The sequence below is a fragment of the Suricata suricatta genome, chromosome 13 (genome assembly GCF_006229205.1).
Source record: "Suricata suricatta isolate VVHF042 chromosome 13, meerkat_22Aug2017_6uvM2_HiC, whole genome shotgun sequence".
In the NCBI taxonomy this organism is placed as follows: Eukaryota; Metazoa; Chordata; class Mammalia; order Carnivora; family Herpestidae; genus Suricata; species Suricata suricatta.
In genome coordinates, this window is record NC_043712.1 from 61,348,466 (window position 1) to 61,366,163 (window position 17,698).

Below are 17,698 nucleotides of genomic sequence, written 5' to 3' on the forward strand. Positions count from 1 at the left end.
TCCTAGTAGCCAAAACTAGATAAGGATTCCATAAGAAAAGAAAACTATAGGCAATATCCTGGATAAATACAAATGTTGAAGTTCTCAACAAAATCTTAGCAAACCAAGTTCAACTGTCCATTAAAATGATCATACACCATGATCAAGTTGAATTTTTCCCTAATATGTAACAGATGTGAGATGATTCAACACAGTCAATAAATGTGATATTCATTAATAAAATCAAAGGTAAAAAATACGTGATCATCCCAAAGGATACAACAAAAACATCTGACAAAATTCAACATCCTTTCATGATAAAAACTCTCAACATAGGCATAGAAGGAACATACCTTAACATAATAAAGGCCATATATACTACACACAACATCATACTCAATGGTGAAAATTTGAAGTCTTTAAGGTCAAAACCAAGGCAAGGATGTCCACTCTAACCATGCCTATTCAACATAGTATTGAAAATCCTAGCCAGAGCAAATAGGCAAGAAAAAAAGAAATAAAGCATCTAATTCAAAAATGAAGTAAAATTGTCTCTATTTGCAGATGATATATTATACATAGAAAATCTTTAAAGACATCACCAAAATATGTAAAAACTAATTAGGTAAAGTTGCAGAATAAAAATAAACATTAAAAAAATCCATTGTGGTTCCTTACACTAACAGTGAACTATCTGGAAAAAGAATAAAGAAAAAAAATCCTATTTATAGTACCATCAACTAAAATACTTAGAAATAAGTTTAATCCAGGTGAAAAATTTGTATACAACTGTACACAAATGTTCAATGGTACTCCTCTTACTGTCAAAGAAACCTAATATATGCCCATCACAATCTTGCAACTCAGCTTTAGCTAGCTCACTTGGCCTTATTAGGAAATCTCTATTAATCAAATTCACTCTTGCCCAACATCCCTCCAAAGAGTGGTCTATGGGTTGCTTTTGCTTCAATAAAAGACATCAAATTTGTCACTGTTTTAATTTTATTTGACACATGTATCTTTTCTGCCTTTTGGCAGCTCTGAGTTAAAAGGCACACTTTTGGAAAAATAGCCCCAAATGTCCCATTTATGAACTTTGTATCCATAGTTCCATAGTTCAAAACTTCCAAGCACATAGAAAAGGGGACAATAGTAAAATGAGGTATTAGATGTATCAGAGGTAGAAATCAACATGTTGCTATATTTGCCTTTTCTGGTTGTTATTTAATTACAAATATGTAATATAATGCTAAGTATTTTAATATGCGTCTCTGAAAAAAAAGTAAATGTTCCCATATAATCCCAATGCTATTCTCACAATAAACAAAAATAATATAATTACTTTTAATATTCCTAATATCCGATCCATACACAAATTTCCCCAGTTGTTCTCAAATGTCTTCCTGTTTTCTCCAAACAGGATCCGATCCAGGACCACACTGTATTTGATGTTATGTCAGAGTTTAACCCATAAACTCTGGGGCTTTGGTAGAATCTGGGCTCCAGACAGCAATACAGACTGTTAATAACATCTTATTAGTAACGCCCCCATACCTTCGGCCTCCCTGCCACCAGGCTGGCCCCAACATACACGAAACCGGCAAGCGGCCGCGGTACCTTCATGGGAAATGTAGTCCTGGATGTTCCAGCTGAACGCGCGGCTTCTAGGAAGGGATAGCCTGGCCTTTTCCCTGCGCATGTGCAGTCACCCCCACATCCCGGCTTCCGCTCTACCCAGCTTCGCCGTGAGGCCGGTTTGCCCTCAGGTGAGAGAGGCCTCCTCCGCACGCCGGGCGGGAGAGGAGCGGGATTGTGCCCAGAGGAAGGGACCACGTTGTCTCGGGAACTCCCAGTTCACCCCGAGACCGGGGCCCCGCCGCCTGTGCAGACCCGGGCTGGAACGTAGACCTGCCAAAGACGGGTGGAGGCGGGCCCGGCCCCGCGGGCTCCAGAGACCCAGATGGGGCGAGTGCAGTCGGAAGATGTAGTTCTTTGCGGACTGGGATGCGGGAGCTGACTGCAGCCGGACCTGGGGAGATCCCTGGCCGGCGGCAAGAGGGTAATGCGCGTTTTCCCTATTGGATATTGACCATGAACCCGGCACAAAGCGCGCCCTTGCCTTGAGCTTAGAAGCCAGAAAGACCGGATAAATTCCGCCTTTGTCACTTGGGCATAAGTGAGGTTCTCATCTGAAAATAAGAATATTAGTTAAAAACTGCTTTGTGGCGTTGTTCAGAAAGAGATGTCATAACCTGTACTGCATTTAGCCAAGGGCTAGTTAGTTAATAAGTATTAGGCAATAAGCCAAAATGTAGTGTTGACTCCCATCGTTTTTGAAAGACACTTTGTTCTTTTTTATTTAGTATTTAGCTTGGCATTTGTATTTTAATTTTGCAGCCACCCTATTTATAGGAATAACCATATCCTTTAAAAAAAGAAGAAGAAGAAGAAAGAAAGAAGATGGGCTCAGAAGAGTGAAATTACAGACCACAGGTCAAAAAGGTGAGGAAGCCAGGATGCAAATACAGATATGTTTTACCCCAAAATTCAGCTATCCCTAATACACTGCCTCCCTAAAACACAGCATTGCAACCCTCACAGCACTAGCAGAGTGACTTGCCCCCATACTCTCAGGACTATGATTGTAAAGTCAGCATGATGTCACTTTCTGACACATGTATATATTCTGGGGTTTCTGGCATATCTCCAGAGCCTCTGGATATGACTGAGGCTCCTGGCACCTTCGGTGCTGTCCAGACAGTCTCTGTCTTCAGAAGGCACAGTCTCATATCTAGTGCAGTGCTTTCCAGTAGATAAGGTGAGCCACATATGTAATTTTAAATGTCCTAGTAGCCACATTAAAAACTAAAACATGTGAAATTAATTTTAAGACTATGCTGTGTTTATCTCAATATATACAAAATATTATTCAACCTGTGGCACTAGCCACATTTCAGGTGCTCAAAAGTGGGATGTGGCTAGTGCCTACAATAATAGAGCAGTTCTAATGATCTTGAAGAAAGTCGGGCGTAAGGCCCTACACCAGTGGCGCCCATCCAGGGTGATTTTCCTCTCCATAGGCTTTTGGAAACGGCTGAAGATGATTTGGCTTGTCACAACAGAGGAGGAGTGCTACTAATATTTGGTGGGTGGGTAGTCACCCGAAATACTTCCAGGCATCCTACAGTGTAGAGGACACTCCCCTCCCTGCCCCATGACAAAGAACTTGGGGTTAAGTTGAGAAACTTTGCTCTCTATGAAAGTTTCAACTAAAAGGAATTTGTTTCGTAGGCCTAAATCTCAACATCTCTGGAACAAAGCAGCTCTTGTGTGGCAGACAGGAAAGGAGCCCTGGGGACAGGAGTCCCACCTGGAAGAAGAGTTTATCTAACAAGGACCGTCCTCACCAAAGCTTCAGAACATGTGCAAAAGAACCCAGAAAGGAGTGGGTCCTAATTTGTTCTACCAGAAGCATTTTGTAATTACCTTGTCCAGAAAGAGCGAGACTTGGTGATGTCATTACATCCAGAAGCCATCACAGACTGCGTGACAGTGGAAACTGGACCAGCGTGCAGAAGGTGGTGAGCTGGGGTTGAAAGAGATGGGTGACTGTCAAGCTGTACAGGAAAAGCCACAGCCAGAGCCAAGGAGATTCCGTCTCCGTCCTTGTTAAACAGCCCCCTATTTTCTTCGTTCTTCACTCACTTTGCAGATTCTGAGCCACTTTCTCATTGTGTCCATCAGAAGTGGCATCTAGAGATATGCTGAGGCTTCCTTTATCCTGAACATAAAGTATTACAGAATGACAGTATTGGAGTGGATTTCTATCATTCTTTTGAAACTTAAAAAAAAAATGGAGCCTGAGCTGTATGTCCCTGGTCACCCAGGACAGAGCTAGGAGGAAAGTACAGTGCCCTTCATTCTGTCACATGTAAGTCACTACAAGTGTCTTATCAAAAGTCTTTAAAAAGTTCTTTGCTCAAAAGAACAAAAGGATTTTAAAATATTTTGTCACTAAGCATCTTTTTTTCCCCCAGTTTTCTGTTGATTCTCTAGCTCAAAATATAAATAATATTAATAGGATATTAATAATCAATAGCAAAATAATTCACAGTCACCCAGTGAAAAACAGCAAGGTTACATCCATGTGATCATATCAGAGAAGCACTACATATTCAGGAAGTACTATCTCTATGTGGTGCTTCCTGCCCCTTCTCAAGGGTCAATAGGACATTTTTCCATAGGGAGGCTTTTCCCCAGCTGGTGTAATGAGACTTTTAGGCAACTAAATGCAGAAGCTCACCAGCCCTCTCATGATTCCTTTCCTCTTTCCTTACACCCAGCTTATCCTTCACAGATCTCTGTACCCTCCCAACAACAGCAGAAAATGAACACAGCTCAGGTGAGTTGTATATATATACCTTTTTTTATAATGGATTTTATGAGTGGTTAATTAACATAGAAGAGTAGAACTAGAAATGGATCAAAACCTTCGCAGTTTGTAAGCTGGAGCCCCACATCAGGCTCTGTGCTGACAGCTCAGAACCTGGGGCCTGCTTCGGATTATCTGTCTCCCTCTCTCTCTGCCCCTCCCCCACTTCCACTTTGTCTCTCTCTCTCAAAAATAAATAAACAAAAAGTTTTAATATAAAGAAAGAACTGGATCAAAACCATTCAAGGAAGATCCAGAAAAGCAGATGAGTAGTGCAGCAGAGTTGGCATGTGGATAGATGCAGTCCTCTGAATTTACAGATTTTTCAAAGTGCAGGTACAGATTTCTTCCTGACCTGATGGCCATGGCAGAGAGTCAGACCTACAGTATTTGTTTCAAGATACTCATTGATGAGAATCTTAAACCAGACATTCCTTGTGGAATCTAAAGTCAGTGAAGTCAGGAAAAATGTCTTTGTTGGTCTTTAGGTAGGTGATAGTGCAGATCTTTCCAGTAACAACCATGAAATAATTATAGAATGTTGTTTCCACTTTTTCCCCAGTGGAAGTAAAGGGCACATTGCCAAAGCAGGGCTTTCGTTAATACCAGTTGTCTGTGTCAGTAAAACATAAGAAGTAGATCTTTCTCTGATCATCCTGCTGGACCCAAAGATAATACTTAGACTAACTGGAGCTCAGCATGAATAGTTGGTACAGTCATGTCCTGAAAATGGCTCTGTACATATTTCTCTCAAGTACTTGTCTTGAACAAGTTGTTTAGTATACAGCTTAAAGTTTTGTTCTCTAGCAAATGCTGCTGCACTTCCCATTCACATTTTAGGCTATTGCGTGTGCCTGTGACCTATACTCACCAGTGACCTAATTATATTTCAATCCAGGGGGTCTCATGCAGATCTGCCTGCAGTGTCTGACTCTGCCCTTACTTTGTCCTTCTGGAAGGTCTTCTGTGTTAGTGTCTGTGTCAGCCTCTGCTGCTGTCCTGCCTCTTGTTTCTTTCGTGGGGTCACCTTCCTTCTCTTGTCCTTTGACATGTTCTATCACAAGTTTCCATTCTTTCTTCCTATCTTTCCAGCTATTCTTCTTGACTCCTTTCATCACCACTCTGGTTTGAACAGTGAGGTATTTGTTAGTTCTTACAAATGTGGCTCTGCAGCTCCCTGTGACCAGAAGCACTTTTTGTGATGGTGAAAATAATCCGTATCTGCATTGTCCCAAATGGTGGCTGCTAACCACAGGTACCTGCTGATCATTTGAAATCCAGCTAGTTTTAATTTAAGTTTCAGTCACATGTGGATAGTGACTACTCTATTGGACATAGTTGACTCAACATCTCTCTGTAGGTATCCAAAAGGCATCTCCAGCTCAACTAATTCAAAGTAAAAATAAAATTATAGCCCTTCCCAACTATCCCCTCATCTTTCCGTATTAGATCACACATCCCTAGTCAGCCAGACACCCAAGCCACAAAAGTACAGTGCATCCCAGGCTCCTTTTGTTCTCACTCTCTCAACTTCTGCCACATCTGGTGTGTAGTCACATCTTGCTACTTTCCTATTTGTCAGAGATGACAGCAATTTTATATGGTCAAACCTAAATGGATATTTTAAATGCATTCTTGGGGTGCATGGGTGGCTCAGTCCATTAAGTGTCCAACTCTTGATTTTGGCTCAGGTCATGATCTCATGGTTCATGAGTTTGACCCCCACATCAGGCTCTGTGCAGAACCTGCTTGGGATTCTCTCTCTCTCCCTCTCTTTCTTCCCCCACTTGTGCTCTCTCTCTCTCAAAATAATAAACCTAAAAACAAATAAATGCATTCTGCTACTTTATTCCTCTTTTGCTACCTCACAGTATCACAGCTGAGCTGTTGGAATAGCTTCTTGACTAACCTGCCTGCTTCTTTCTTCACCTGCTCCAACACACCTTCCACATGGGCAGTTCATCTAAATGCTAATGAAGCAATGTCTCATCCTTGTGTAAATCACCTCATGGCTCTTTACCTGTGTGATAAAATTCCTAATTTTTCAAGATGACATTCAGGCTTTGGAGGCATTACCCTTTCCTTTTATTTATTTATTTATTTATTTTTCCCACTTCTTTGGTGTTCTGAATTTTTTGATAACTGTTTATTGAGCAACCAAGATTTCCAAGGAAGTAGCATGTGACATAGCTCTACTTTTTCCCTAGTAGTGTTCACAATCCAGAGAACATGACATTTAAAAAATTTACTATTAAAAAATTGACTAAGTCAACCTCATTTAGTTTTTTAAACGTATCCTCCTATCCCTGACTGCTTCATATCATCTTCTTATTGTCTTCTCTGGAGTGACCTTTAGAACCACTTCCTCATCCTGTTCATCTGGTGCTATGGTTGAATTGTGCCCCGCCCTCTTCATACATTGAATTCCTACCCTGCAGTGTGACTGTATTTAGAAATAGAGCATCTTTTTAAAATGTTTATTTATTTTGAGAGTGCATATGTAAGTGGGTAAGGAGCAGAGAGACAGAATCTCAAGCAGGCCCCATGCTGTCAGTGCAGAGCTTCACATGGGGCTCGAACCCACAAACTGAGATCAAGACCTGAGCCAAAGTCAAGAGTCAGCCAATCAACCAACTAGCCACCCAGGTGCCCCTAGAGATAGAGCTTTTTGGAGGTAATGGAGGTTAAGTGAAACTTAAGGGTTGGATCCTGTTCCAGTAGGATTGATGGTTTTATAAGAAAAGGAAGAGAGAGAGACAGATTTCTCTCTCTACACACAGGCACTAGGCACAAAGGCAGAGGCTGTGAGGACACAGCAAGGGGTGGCCATCTATAAAGGAGGAGGACAATGTCACCAGAACCCAACCCTGCTGATACTCTGATCTTGGACTTCTAGCCTCTAGAACTGTGAGGAAATAAATGTCTGCTATTTAATCTACTCAGTCTATGGTGTTTTGTTACGGTAGCCCAAGCAACCAAGACACTTGGCCCTTTATTTTGTTTTTAATTTATTTTTAATTGTAGCAAAACACAGATAACATAAAATATATCATTTTAGCCTTCTTTTAAACTGTACAGTTCAGTAATATTAAGTACATTCATATTGCTATATACCCAATCTTCAGAACTCTTCATCTTGCAGAACTAAAGCTCTATATCCATTATTTTTTGTAAAAGTTTATCTATTTATTTTGAGAGAAAGAGAGCATGACCAGGGGAGGGGCAGAGAGAGAAGGAGAGAGAATCAAGGTTCATGCATGTATCAGAATTTCCTTTTTAAGGCTGAATAATACTACATTATGTGTATATACCACATTTTATTTATCCCTTCATCAGGTGATAGACACTTAGGTTGCTTCCACCTTTTGGTTACTATGAATAATCCTATGAGCATAGGTGTACAGATTCCTCTTTGAGAATGCCAGTGTCATGGATATTTATACCCAGAAGTGGCATTGCTGGATCATGTGATAATTCTACATTTAATTTCTTGAGCAACCACCGTACTGTTCCACAGTGGCCATGCCATTTTATATTCCCACCAGCAGTGCAGTGGGATTCCAGTTACTCTGCATCCTTGCCAACACTTGGTATTTTCTAATAGTGGCCATTCTAATGGATGTGAGGTGTAGCTCTTTTGATCTGTTAGGAGTCTACATTGGTTGCTTCACCCGGTAAATAATGCTCTTCTCTTTCCCCTTGTCTCCCTCTGTGCTAATTTCCCCTTTTCTGAATCTGCACAGCCCCATCATAACTTCATACATTGGTGTAAGTCATCTGATAATGTATTTGTCTCTCAAGTTAGACCATTAGCTTCAAGTTGTGGAACTACCATGGGTTCATTTTCACAAGCTCCATTTTAAGCCCTCCTCTTCTTTAGTTGAGAATGTTCATTAAAGTGTTTTTGAATAAAAGATTATCTCCTTGAATAAAAGAGAACTGGGACACTCAAAAAATTTGGATTTCTTTTTTTTTTTTAATGTTTATTTACTTTGAGAGAGAGCCACATGTGCACACACACACATGCATACACAAGCCAGGGAGGGGCAGAGAGAGAGGAGAGAGTGAATCCCAAGCAGGCTCTCCACTAACAGCACAGAGCTTGACTCAGGGCTAGATCCTATGAACCAGGATATCATGACCTGCACAGAAATCAAGAATTGGAGGCTTAACCATCTGAGCCACCCAGGCACCCTAAGAATTTGGATTTCTATTCTTCTCAGAGCACCACCTCATTTCTTACAAGGCAGAGCCCATGCCATTACTATCTTTTTTTCTAGAAACCTATGCCTATTTGTACATATGACCAAAAAACCTGTTCTGCATAAAGCACTCTCCAAGAGGATGTTTTCCTATTATCCCACCCTCCATCTCATGCTTTTCTCTAAAATGCTGTCATTTAACTAATAAATAAAATGTTGTAATTTGGCCTTCTCATCTTTAAGACTGGATCATCTCCAGACTATGTGTGTTTCTGAGGAGAACTAAACTTCTTGTGGGCAAGTACAATCCCCTTGGAGGACATAATACGTAGGAGGTGCCAGGAATAACATGGAGCTTTCTTCCTTATACATGGGAACAAGTTATGATTAAATGAATTAGCTGATTAATTGATTGAATTGAATCAGCATCAGGATTTGCAATTTGTCAGAGAAAGGCTAAGTCAATCAAAGGTGGATAGTTGAAAAGGATCGTGTCAGTCCTTAAAAACAAATGGTATTTTAACTGTTGCAGAGTAGAGGAGGTTACTGCATTTTGAGGGTCCAGTAAGAATCTTTGCCTATTCCACTTTAGAATTCCTGTTAGGGAATATTAAGAAAGAATGAGATAAATGCTGGGACCCGACTAGATCTATTAGTTTGCTAGGGCTGCCATAATAAAGTATCACAGACTGGGTGTCTTAAACAACCAATTTATTTTCTTACAGTCTAGAGGCTGGAAATCCAAAATCAGGGAATGGACAGGGTTGGTTCCTTCTGAGTGCTCTTGAGGGAAGAATCAGTTCCAGGCCTCTTTTCTTTGCTTATAGATGCTTTTTCCCTGTGTCTTCATACCATCTTCCCTCTGTTCATTTCTGCATCCCAATTTCCTCTTAAAAGGACACTAGTCAAATTGGGGTAGGGTCCACACTGATGACCTCAGTGTATGCATTCTGCATCAGACAGGAGGCGTGTAACACTAGAATTCATTAGATGTTTTCCTTAAGGGTTTGGCTTCATCTTGAGTTCTAACATAGAACATGGGGAAGAAATTCATGCAATAAAAGCAGTTTTGTGTTTAATCTGGAAGTACTAGCACAATGTAAAAGACATGAAAGGGGCGATGTAAGAGTCAAGAAGACTCCGGAGGTTTTCTTGACACAAAGCCAGAATGATGATGATCCCAGTTTCAGAAGTGTATGAGAGCTGAAATTGTGCATATTTGGTATATTTTTAAGTGGGGTGTGTGTGTGTGTGTGTGTGTGTGTGTGTGTGTATAGTTGCTAATCAGTCTTTCTCCCTTTTGCTGATTTTGAAAGCTTTTTAATTATTGAAGAATTAATTCTTTTTCTGACATGTAGGACCTATATATTTCCCTGTTTCATTGTTTGTGTTTAGACTTAGTTTGTCACCTAGGCCAGGCTTTTTCATTTCTACTAGTGACATTTTGGGAAATTTTTAACTTATAGAAAGTTACAAAAGGATAATGTAATAGACATGTTCCTACCTTCCTAAATTATTAACTATAAATTTTCACTAATTTTTCTCTTGTATGTACTCTTTATTTTTTCCTTTTTTTAAATTTCTTTAAAAGAGCTAGTTTTAATACTGATGAAGTACACTCAGGTATGAACTGGGTGGATTTTTACATGTGTATACATATGTGCAAATGTAATTTACCACTCAGATTAAGAAGGAGAACATTTTCATCACCCTTAAAGTTTCATTCCTTCTACTTTCCAGTTAATAACCACTGCCCTGCTCTGCAGAGGCAACTGCTATTCTAACATCATATGACCAAAACAAGGGTAACTTCATTTTTGAACATCATATAAACGGAATCATACAATCTGTACTCTGTTTTAGGAGGCGGGAAGATCTGGCTTTTTTCTCTGAAAATAACATGGTTTAGATTATCAGTCTTGCTGTTGTATGTTTCATTACTTTATTTCTTTTTTTTTTTTGAGTGAGACAGAGAGATTGGGGGAGGAACAGATAGAGAGGGACAGAGAGGGAATCCTTCCTGCACAGAGCCTGATGTGGGGTTTGAACTCACAAACTGTGAGACCATGATCTGAGCCAAAACCAAAAGTCACATTGTTAACCGACTGAGCCACCCAGTCACCCCCATTACTTCCTTTTTATTGCTGAGCAGTGAGTATTTCTTTATATGACCATATGAGGCTTTATTTGCTCATTATGTTGGTGGTAAGTTTTTTACTTGTATTTTACCATTTGGGGACTATTATGAATAAAGTTGCTGTGATTCCTTTGTATCTGTTAGTATCTTCATTTCTCTTGGTTACACATAGAAATACACATGCTGATACAGGGAATAAACATGTTCAGCTTTAATATGTATTACAAACATATATGACAATTAGCTTTCTAAAGTGCTTGAACCAACATTCGGGCTATACCAGATTCTCACCAACACTTGCTACTGTCGGTCGTTTTGATTTTCGTTATCCTGGTGGCTACATAGTGGTCTCATTGAAATTTATAATTTGCTTTTCTGTAACAAATACTAATTTCAAACATCATTATTTGTGTTGGCCATGTAAACATTCTTTTGTGTAAAGTACCTTCAGTTCTCTGTTTTAATTGGACTCTTTGCTTTATTTTTCTTCTTGATTAGTTGGAATTATTTCTATATTATCAGTACAAGTCATTTGCCAGATGTGTATATTCCAACTGTTTTTGGATTCTGTGATTTGACTTTTTTTTTTTTTCCCCAGAAGCAAAGGGCTTTATTACGGGTTTAGGCTCGCCGGGGCCTAAACTGGGGCTCACAGACTTTACCGGTGTGTTGGATCCATGCTGAGAGCGTGATTTGACTTTTAAAATTAATTAATTTAGGGCACTTGGGTGGCTCAGTCGGTTAAGCGTTGGGCTTTGGCTCAGGTCATGATCTCGTGGTTTTAAACCCAAAAACCATGCGTGTTGGGCTCTGTGCTGACAGCTAGCTCAGAGCCTGGAGCCTGCCTCAGATTCTGGATCTCCCTCTCTCCCTGACCCTTCCCTGCTTGTGCTGTCTCTCTCTCTCAGAAATAAATTTAAAAACATTTTTTAAAAGTTTTAATAAAAAATAAAATTAATTTATTTTTTTATTTACATCCAAGTTAGTTAGCATATAGTGCAACAGTGATTTCAGGAGTAGGTTCCAATGACTCATCCCCTATGCCTAACACCCAGTGCTCATTTCCAACAAGTGTCTTTCTTAGTGCCCCTTACCCATTTAGCCCATTCCCTCTCCCACAACCCCTCCAGCAACCCTCTGTTTGTTGTCTATATTTCAGAGTCTCTTATGTTGTCCCTCTACCTGTTTTTATATTATTTTTGCTTCCCTTCCATTATGTACATCTGTTTTGTATCAAATTCCTCATATGAGTGAATTCATATATTTGTCTTTCTCTGACTAATTTCACTTAGCATAATACCCTCTAGTTCCATCCACATTGTTGCAAATGACTAGATTTTATTCTTTTTGATTGCTGAGCAATACTCCATTGTGCGTGCGTGTGTATACACACCATATCTTCTTTATCCATTCGTCTGTCAATGACATTTGAGCTCTTTCCATACTTTGGCTATTGTCAATAGGATTTGGCTGCTATAAACATTGGGGTGTATGTACCCCTTTGAAACAGCACACCTGTGTCCCTTGGATAACTAGTAGTGCAATTGCTGGGTTGTAGGTAGGGCAGTTCTATTTTTAATTTTTTGAGGAACCTCCATACTGTTTCCCAGAGTGGCTGCACCAGTTTACATTCCCATCAGCAGTGCAAAAGAGACGCTTTTTCTCTGCATCCTCGCCAACATCTGTTGTTGCCTGAGTTGTTAATGTTAGCCATTCTGACAAATGTGAGGTGGTGTCTCATGATTTTAATTTGTATTTCCCTGGTTTAGAATGATGTTGAGCATTTTTTCATGTGTTTATTAGCCATCTGGATGTCTTCTTTGGAAACGTGTCTATTCATGTCTTTTGCCCATTTCCTCACTGGAGTATTGGTTTTTGGGGTGTTGAATTGGATAAATTCTTAATATCTACTCTCATTCTGTTGGTTGCATTTTAGTTTCGCTGACAGTTTGTTGTGTTTTGTTTTTTTTTTGGTTTGTTTTTTTTTTTTTTTTGCTGTGCAGAAGCTTTTTTATTTTGATAAGGTCCCAATAGTTCATTTTTGCTTTTGTTTCCCTTGGCTCTGGAGATGTGTTGAGTAAGAAGTTGCTGCAGCTGAGGTCAGAGAGGTTTGGCTTGCTTTCTCCTCTAGGGTTTTGATAGTTTTCCTGTCTCACATTCTAGGTCCTTCATCCATTTTGAGTTTATTTTTGTGTATGGTGTAAGAAATTGGTCCAGGTTCATTTTTCTGCATGTTGCTGTCCAGTTTTCCCAGCACCACTTAGTGAACACTGTCTTTATTCCATTGGATATTCTTTCCTGCTTTGTCAAAGATTAGTGGGTCAAATGTTTGTGGATCCATTTCTGGGTTCTCTTTATGTTCCATTGATAGAGTGTATTTGTGCCAGTACCATACTGTCTTGATGATTACAGCTTTGTAATACAGCTTGAAGATTGGGATTGTGATGCCTCCAGCTTTGGTTTTCTCGGCTATTTGGGGTCTTTTGTGTTTCCATACAGATTTGAGGATTGTTCTAGCTCTGTGAAGAATGCTGTTGTTACTTTGATAGTGGTTGCATTGGATATGCAGATTGCTTGGGTAGTATTGACATTTTAACAATATTTGTTCTTCCTATCCAGGAGCATGAAATATTTTTCCATTTTTTTGTGCCTTCTTCTGTCTCTCTTTCATAAGCTTTCTATAGTTTTCAGTGTATGGATTTTTCACCTCTTTGGTTAGGTTTATTCCCAGGTATATTATGGGTTTTGGTGCAATTGTAAATGGGATCGATTCCTTGATTTCTCTTTCTGTTGCTTCATTATTGGTGTAGAGGAATGCAACCAACTTCTGTGCATTGATTTTATATCCTGAGACTTTGCTGAATTCATGGATCAGTTCTAGCAGTTTTTTGGTAGAATCTTTTAGGTTTTGAAATAGAGTATCATGTCATGTGTGAAGAGTGAAAGTTTGACTTCTTGCTGATTTGGATGCCTTTTATTCCTTTGTGTTGTCTGACTGCTTAGGCTAAGACTTCTAATACTATGTTCAATAACAGTGGTGAGAGTGGACATCCTTGTCATTCTTGACCTTAGAGGTAAAGCTCTATTCTTCCCCACTGAGGATGATATTAGCAGTGGGTCTTTCATATATGGCTTTTATGATCTTGAGGTATGATCCTTCTATCCCTACCTTCTTGAGGATTTTTATCAAGAAAGGATGCTATATTTGGTCAAATGCTTTCTTTGCATCTATTGAGAGGATCATGTGGTTCTTGTCCTTTCTTTTATTGATGTGTTGTATCACATTGTTTTGCAGATACTGAGCCAGCCCTGCATCCCAGGCATAAATCCCACTTCATCATGGTGAATAATTCTTTTAATGTATTGTTGAATCTGGTTGGCTAGTATCTTGTTGAAGGTTTCTGCATCCCTGTTTATTCATCAGGAAGATTGGTCTGTAGTTCTCCTTTTTAGTGGGGTCTTTGTCTGGTTTTGGAAGAATGGGTTTGGAAGTTTTCCTTCGATTTCTATTTTTAGAACAGCTTCTAAAGAGTAGAGGTTAACTCTTCTTTAAATATTTGATAGAATTCCCCTGGAAAGTCATCTGACCCTGGACTCTTGTTCCTGGGAGATATTTGATTACAAATTCAATTTCTTTACTGGTTATGGATTTGTTCAAATTTTCTATTTTTTCCTGTTTCAGTTTTGGTAGTTTATGTGTTTCTAAGAATTCCTCCATTTCTTCCAGATTGCCCATTTTATTGGTGTATAATTGCTTATACCATTCTCTTATTATTGTTTGTATTTCTGCAATGTGGTTGTGATCTTTCCTGATTCATTCTTCATTTTATTTGGATCCTTTCCTTTTTCTTTTTGATCAAACTGGCTAAGGGTTTATCAATTTTGTTAATTCTTTCAAAGAACCAGCTCCTGGCTTTATTGATCTGTTCTACTGGGGTTTTTTTGTTTGTTTTTTCAATAACATTGACTTCTGCTCTAATCTTTGTTATTTCCTGTCTTCTGCTGTTTGGGGGTTTTATTTACTGTTGATTTTTCAGCTCTTTCTGGAAAGTGTAATGTTGGGTTGTGTGACTGAGACCTTACTTCTTTAGGAAGGCCTGGATTGCTATATACTTCCCTCTTCTGACCGTCTTTGCTGCGTCCCAGAGGTTTTGGGCTGTGGTGTTATCATTTCATTGTCTTCCATCTACTTTTTAATTTCCTCTTTAACTTCTTGGTTAGCCCATTCATTCTTTAGTATAGGATGTTCTTTAGTCTCCACGTATTTGTTATCTTTCCAAATTTTTTCTTGTCATTGATTTTGAGTTTCATAGCATTGTGGTCTTAATTCATACGAATTTTGGATCAACATTTATGCAAGGGTTTTTTTTTTTTTCTGTCCCTCCCCCACTCCTATGCAAGGGTTTTGACACAGAAGTCATTGAATGAAAATCAAAGCCTTTGGGGGTTTGATACAGATATCATTGAATCTGTAGATTGCTTTGGGGAATATTGCCATCTTAACAATATTAAATCTTCCAATGCATGAGCATAGGATGTCCTTCCATGTGTTTAGATTTTTTAATACATTCAGCAACATTTGCTGCTATTGAGTGTACAAGTTGTGTGCCTTCTTGATTAAATAAATTTATGTCTACATATTTTTTTATTCTCTTATAAATGGAATTGCTCTTATTTTTTTTTGTTCATTATTAATGGGTAGCAATACAGTGATTTTTGAGTTCATCTTAAATCCTGAAAATGTTCTGAATTTATTTTATAGCTCTAGTAGATTTTTATAGATTGTTTAGTGTTTATATTTTAAATTTATATATATTATATTATATTAGATCATGTGGTCCATGATTACAGATGGTTTTACTTTTTCCCTTTTTAGTTTTGAGGTCTTTTTTTCTTGCCTATTTGCTCTGGCTAGAACTTCCAGTATAAGAAGGGCACCTGGGGTGGCTCAGATGCTTAAGTATCCAAATTCAGCCCAGGTCATGATCTCAAAGTTTGTGAGTTCTAGCCCTGTGTCAGGCTCTGTGCTGACAGTTCAGAGCCTGGAACCTGCTTTGGATGCTGTGTCTACCTCTTTCTCTGCCCCTCCCCTACTCGCACTCTGTCTCTCTCAAAAATAAATAAACATTAAAAAAATTTTAATAATAAATAGAATTGCTTACAACAGGCATCCTTGTCTTATTTTTCATTTTTGGAGGGAAACATCCTATATTTTTATTTATTTATTTCTTCTTTATTTTTTTATTATTTTTATTTATTTTTGAGAGAGAGAGAGACAGCATGAGCAGGGGAGGGTCAGAGAGAGAGGGAGATACAGAAACCAAAGACAGGCTCTAGGCTCTGAGCTGTCAGCACGAGAGCCAGATGTGGAGCTTGAATCCACAAACCGTGATATCATGACCGTAGTTGGATGCTCAACCAACTGAGCCACTCAGGCGCCCCAGAAGCATCCTGTATTTTGGAATGGTGTTGATGTTAACTGTGGGTTTATCATAAGTGCTTTTTTTTTTTCCAGTAAACTCTACTCATTGTGGGGCTTGAACTCAAGACCCTGAGATCAAGAGTTGCTCAACTGACTGAGCTAACCAAGCCATGTGCCCCATAAGTGCTTTTTATTGTGTTGAGGAGGTTCCTTTTTATTCCTAGCTTGCTGAGTGTTTTTATCATGAAGAGATAATTGGATTTTGTCAAATACTTTTTCTGTATTAACTGAGATGATCATGGTTTATTTCCTTCATTCTCTTATTGTAGTGTGTTACATAGATTGATTTGGTGAGCCATGTTTACATTCCTGGGATAAATCCTTCTTGGTCATGATGTATAAGAATCATTTCGATATACTGCTAGATTCTGTTTGCTAGTATTTTGTTGAAGAGTTTTACTGTATTCATAAAGGATATTGTTCTTTATTTGTGATTTCTTAGACTGGTTTTAGTGCGAAGTAATTCATAGAATAAGTTAGGAAATGTTCCCTCTTCTATTTCTGGAAGAGTTAGAGATAGATTTGTATTGATTCTTAAATGTTTGATTGAACTCAGTCAGTAAAGCCTTCTGGTCCTAAGCTTTTCTTTATTGAGGCTTTAAATTTACCGATTCAGTCTCCTACTATGGATCTGTTCAGATTTTCTATTTCTTTTTGAGTCAGCTTTAGTAGTTTATATGTTTCTAGGAATTTGTCCTTTTCCTCTAGGTTAGGTAATTTATTGGTGTACAGTTTTTTATATATTCTCTGATAGTTCGTTTTGTTTCTGAAAGGTCATTAGTAATGTCCCCCACTGTAATTTGAGTATTTTTTTTCTTGGTCTACCTAAAGGTTCATCAATTCTGTTACTTTTTTAATGAACCAGCTTTGGGGGCACCTGGGTGGCTTAATCAGTTAAGCGTCTGACTTCAGCTCAGGTCATGATCTCACAGTCTGTGGGTTCGAGCCCCACGTCAGGCTCTGTGCTGCCAGCTTAGAGCCTGGAGCCAGCTTTAGATTCTGTGTCTCCCTTTCTCTCTGCTCCTCCCCCATTCATGCGCTCTCTCTGTCTCTCAAGAATAAATTTTAAAAATTAAAAAAAAAAAACCAGCTTTGTTTCATTGATTCTGTTGTTTTCCCTGTTCTTTATTATTTCTTTCCTTCTGCTAGTTTTGGGCTCAGTTCACATTTATTTTTTCTAGTTCCTTAAGGTGTACAGTTAGGTTATTGATTTGAGATTTTTTTTTTTGATGTAGGTGTTACAGCTAAAATTTCCCTGTAAGCACTGCATTAGCTGTACCTTAGGAGTTTTGGTGTATGTTGTGCTTTCATTTTGTCTAAAAGTATTTTGTAACTCCCTTGTGAGTATTCTTTGATCTTTGGGTTTGTTTTTTTTAAGGGTGTATTTCATTTTCATAGATTTTTGAATTTTCCAGTTTTCTCATTAATGTCTTGTTTCATTTTTATTTTGGTCATAGGAGATATTT

At 38.8% G+C, this 17,698-nt stretch overlaps 1 protein-coding gene across 1 annotated transcript in view; it reads left to right on the forward strand.

Moving 5' to 3' along the window:
• The first annotated feature begins 3,859 nt into the window (after positions 1-3,859).
• ZNF510 (zinc finger protein 510) overlaps positions 3,860-17,698 on the forward strand; it is a 29,497-nt gene continuing 15,658 nt past the window's right edge. The window contains exons 1-2 of the mRNA XM_029920175.1: positions 3,860-3,910; positions 4,323-4,381. Coding sequence (XP_029776035.1) covers positions 4,367-4,381 — 15 coding nt within the window. The 5' untranslated portion in view covers positions 3,860-3,910; positions 4,323-4,366. The remainder of the gene's footprint in view (positions 3,911-4,322; positions 4,382-17,698) is intronic.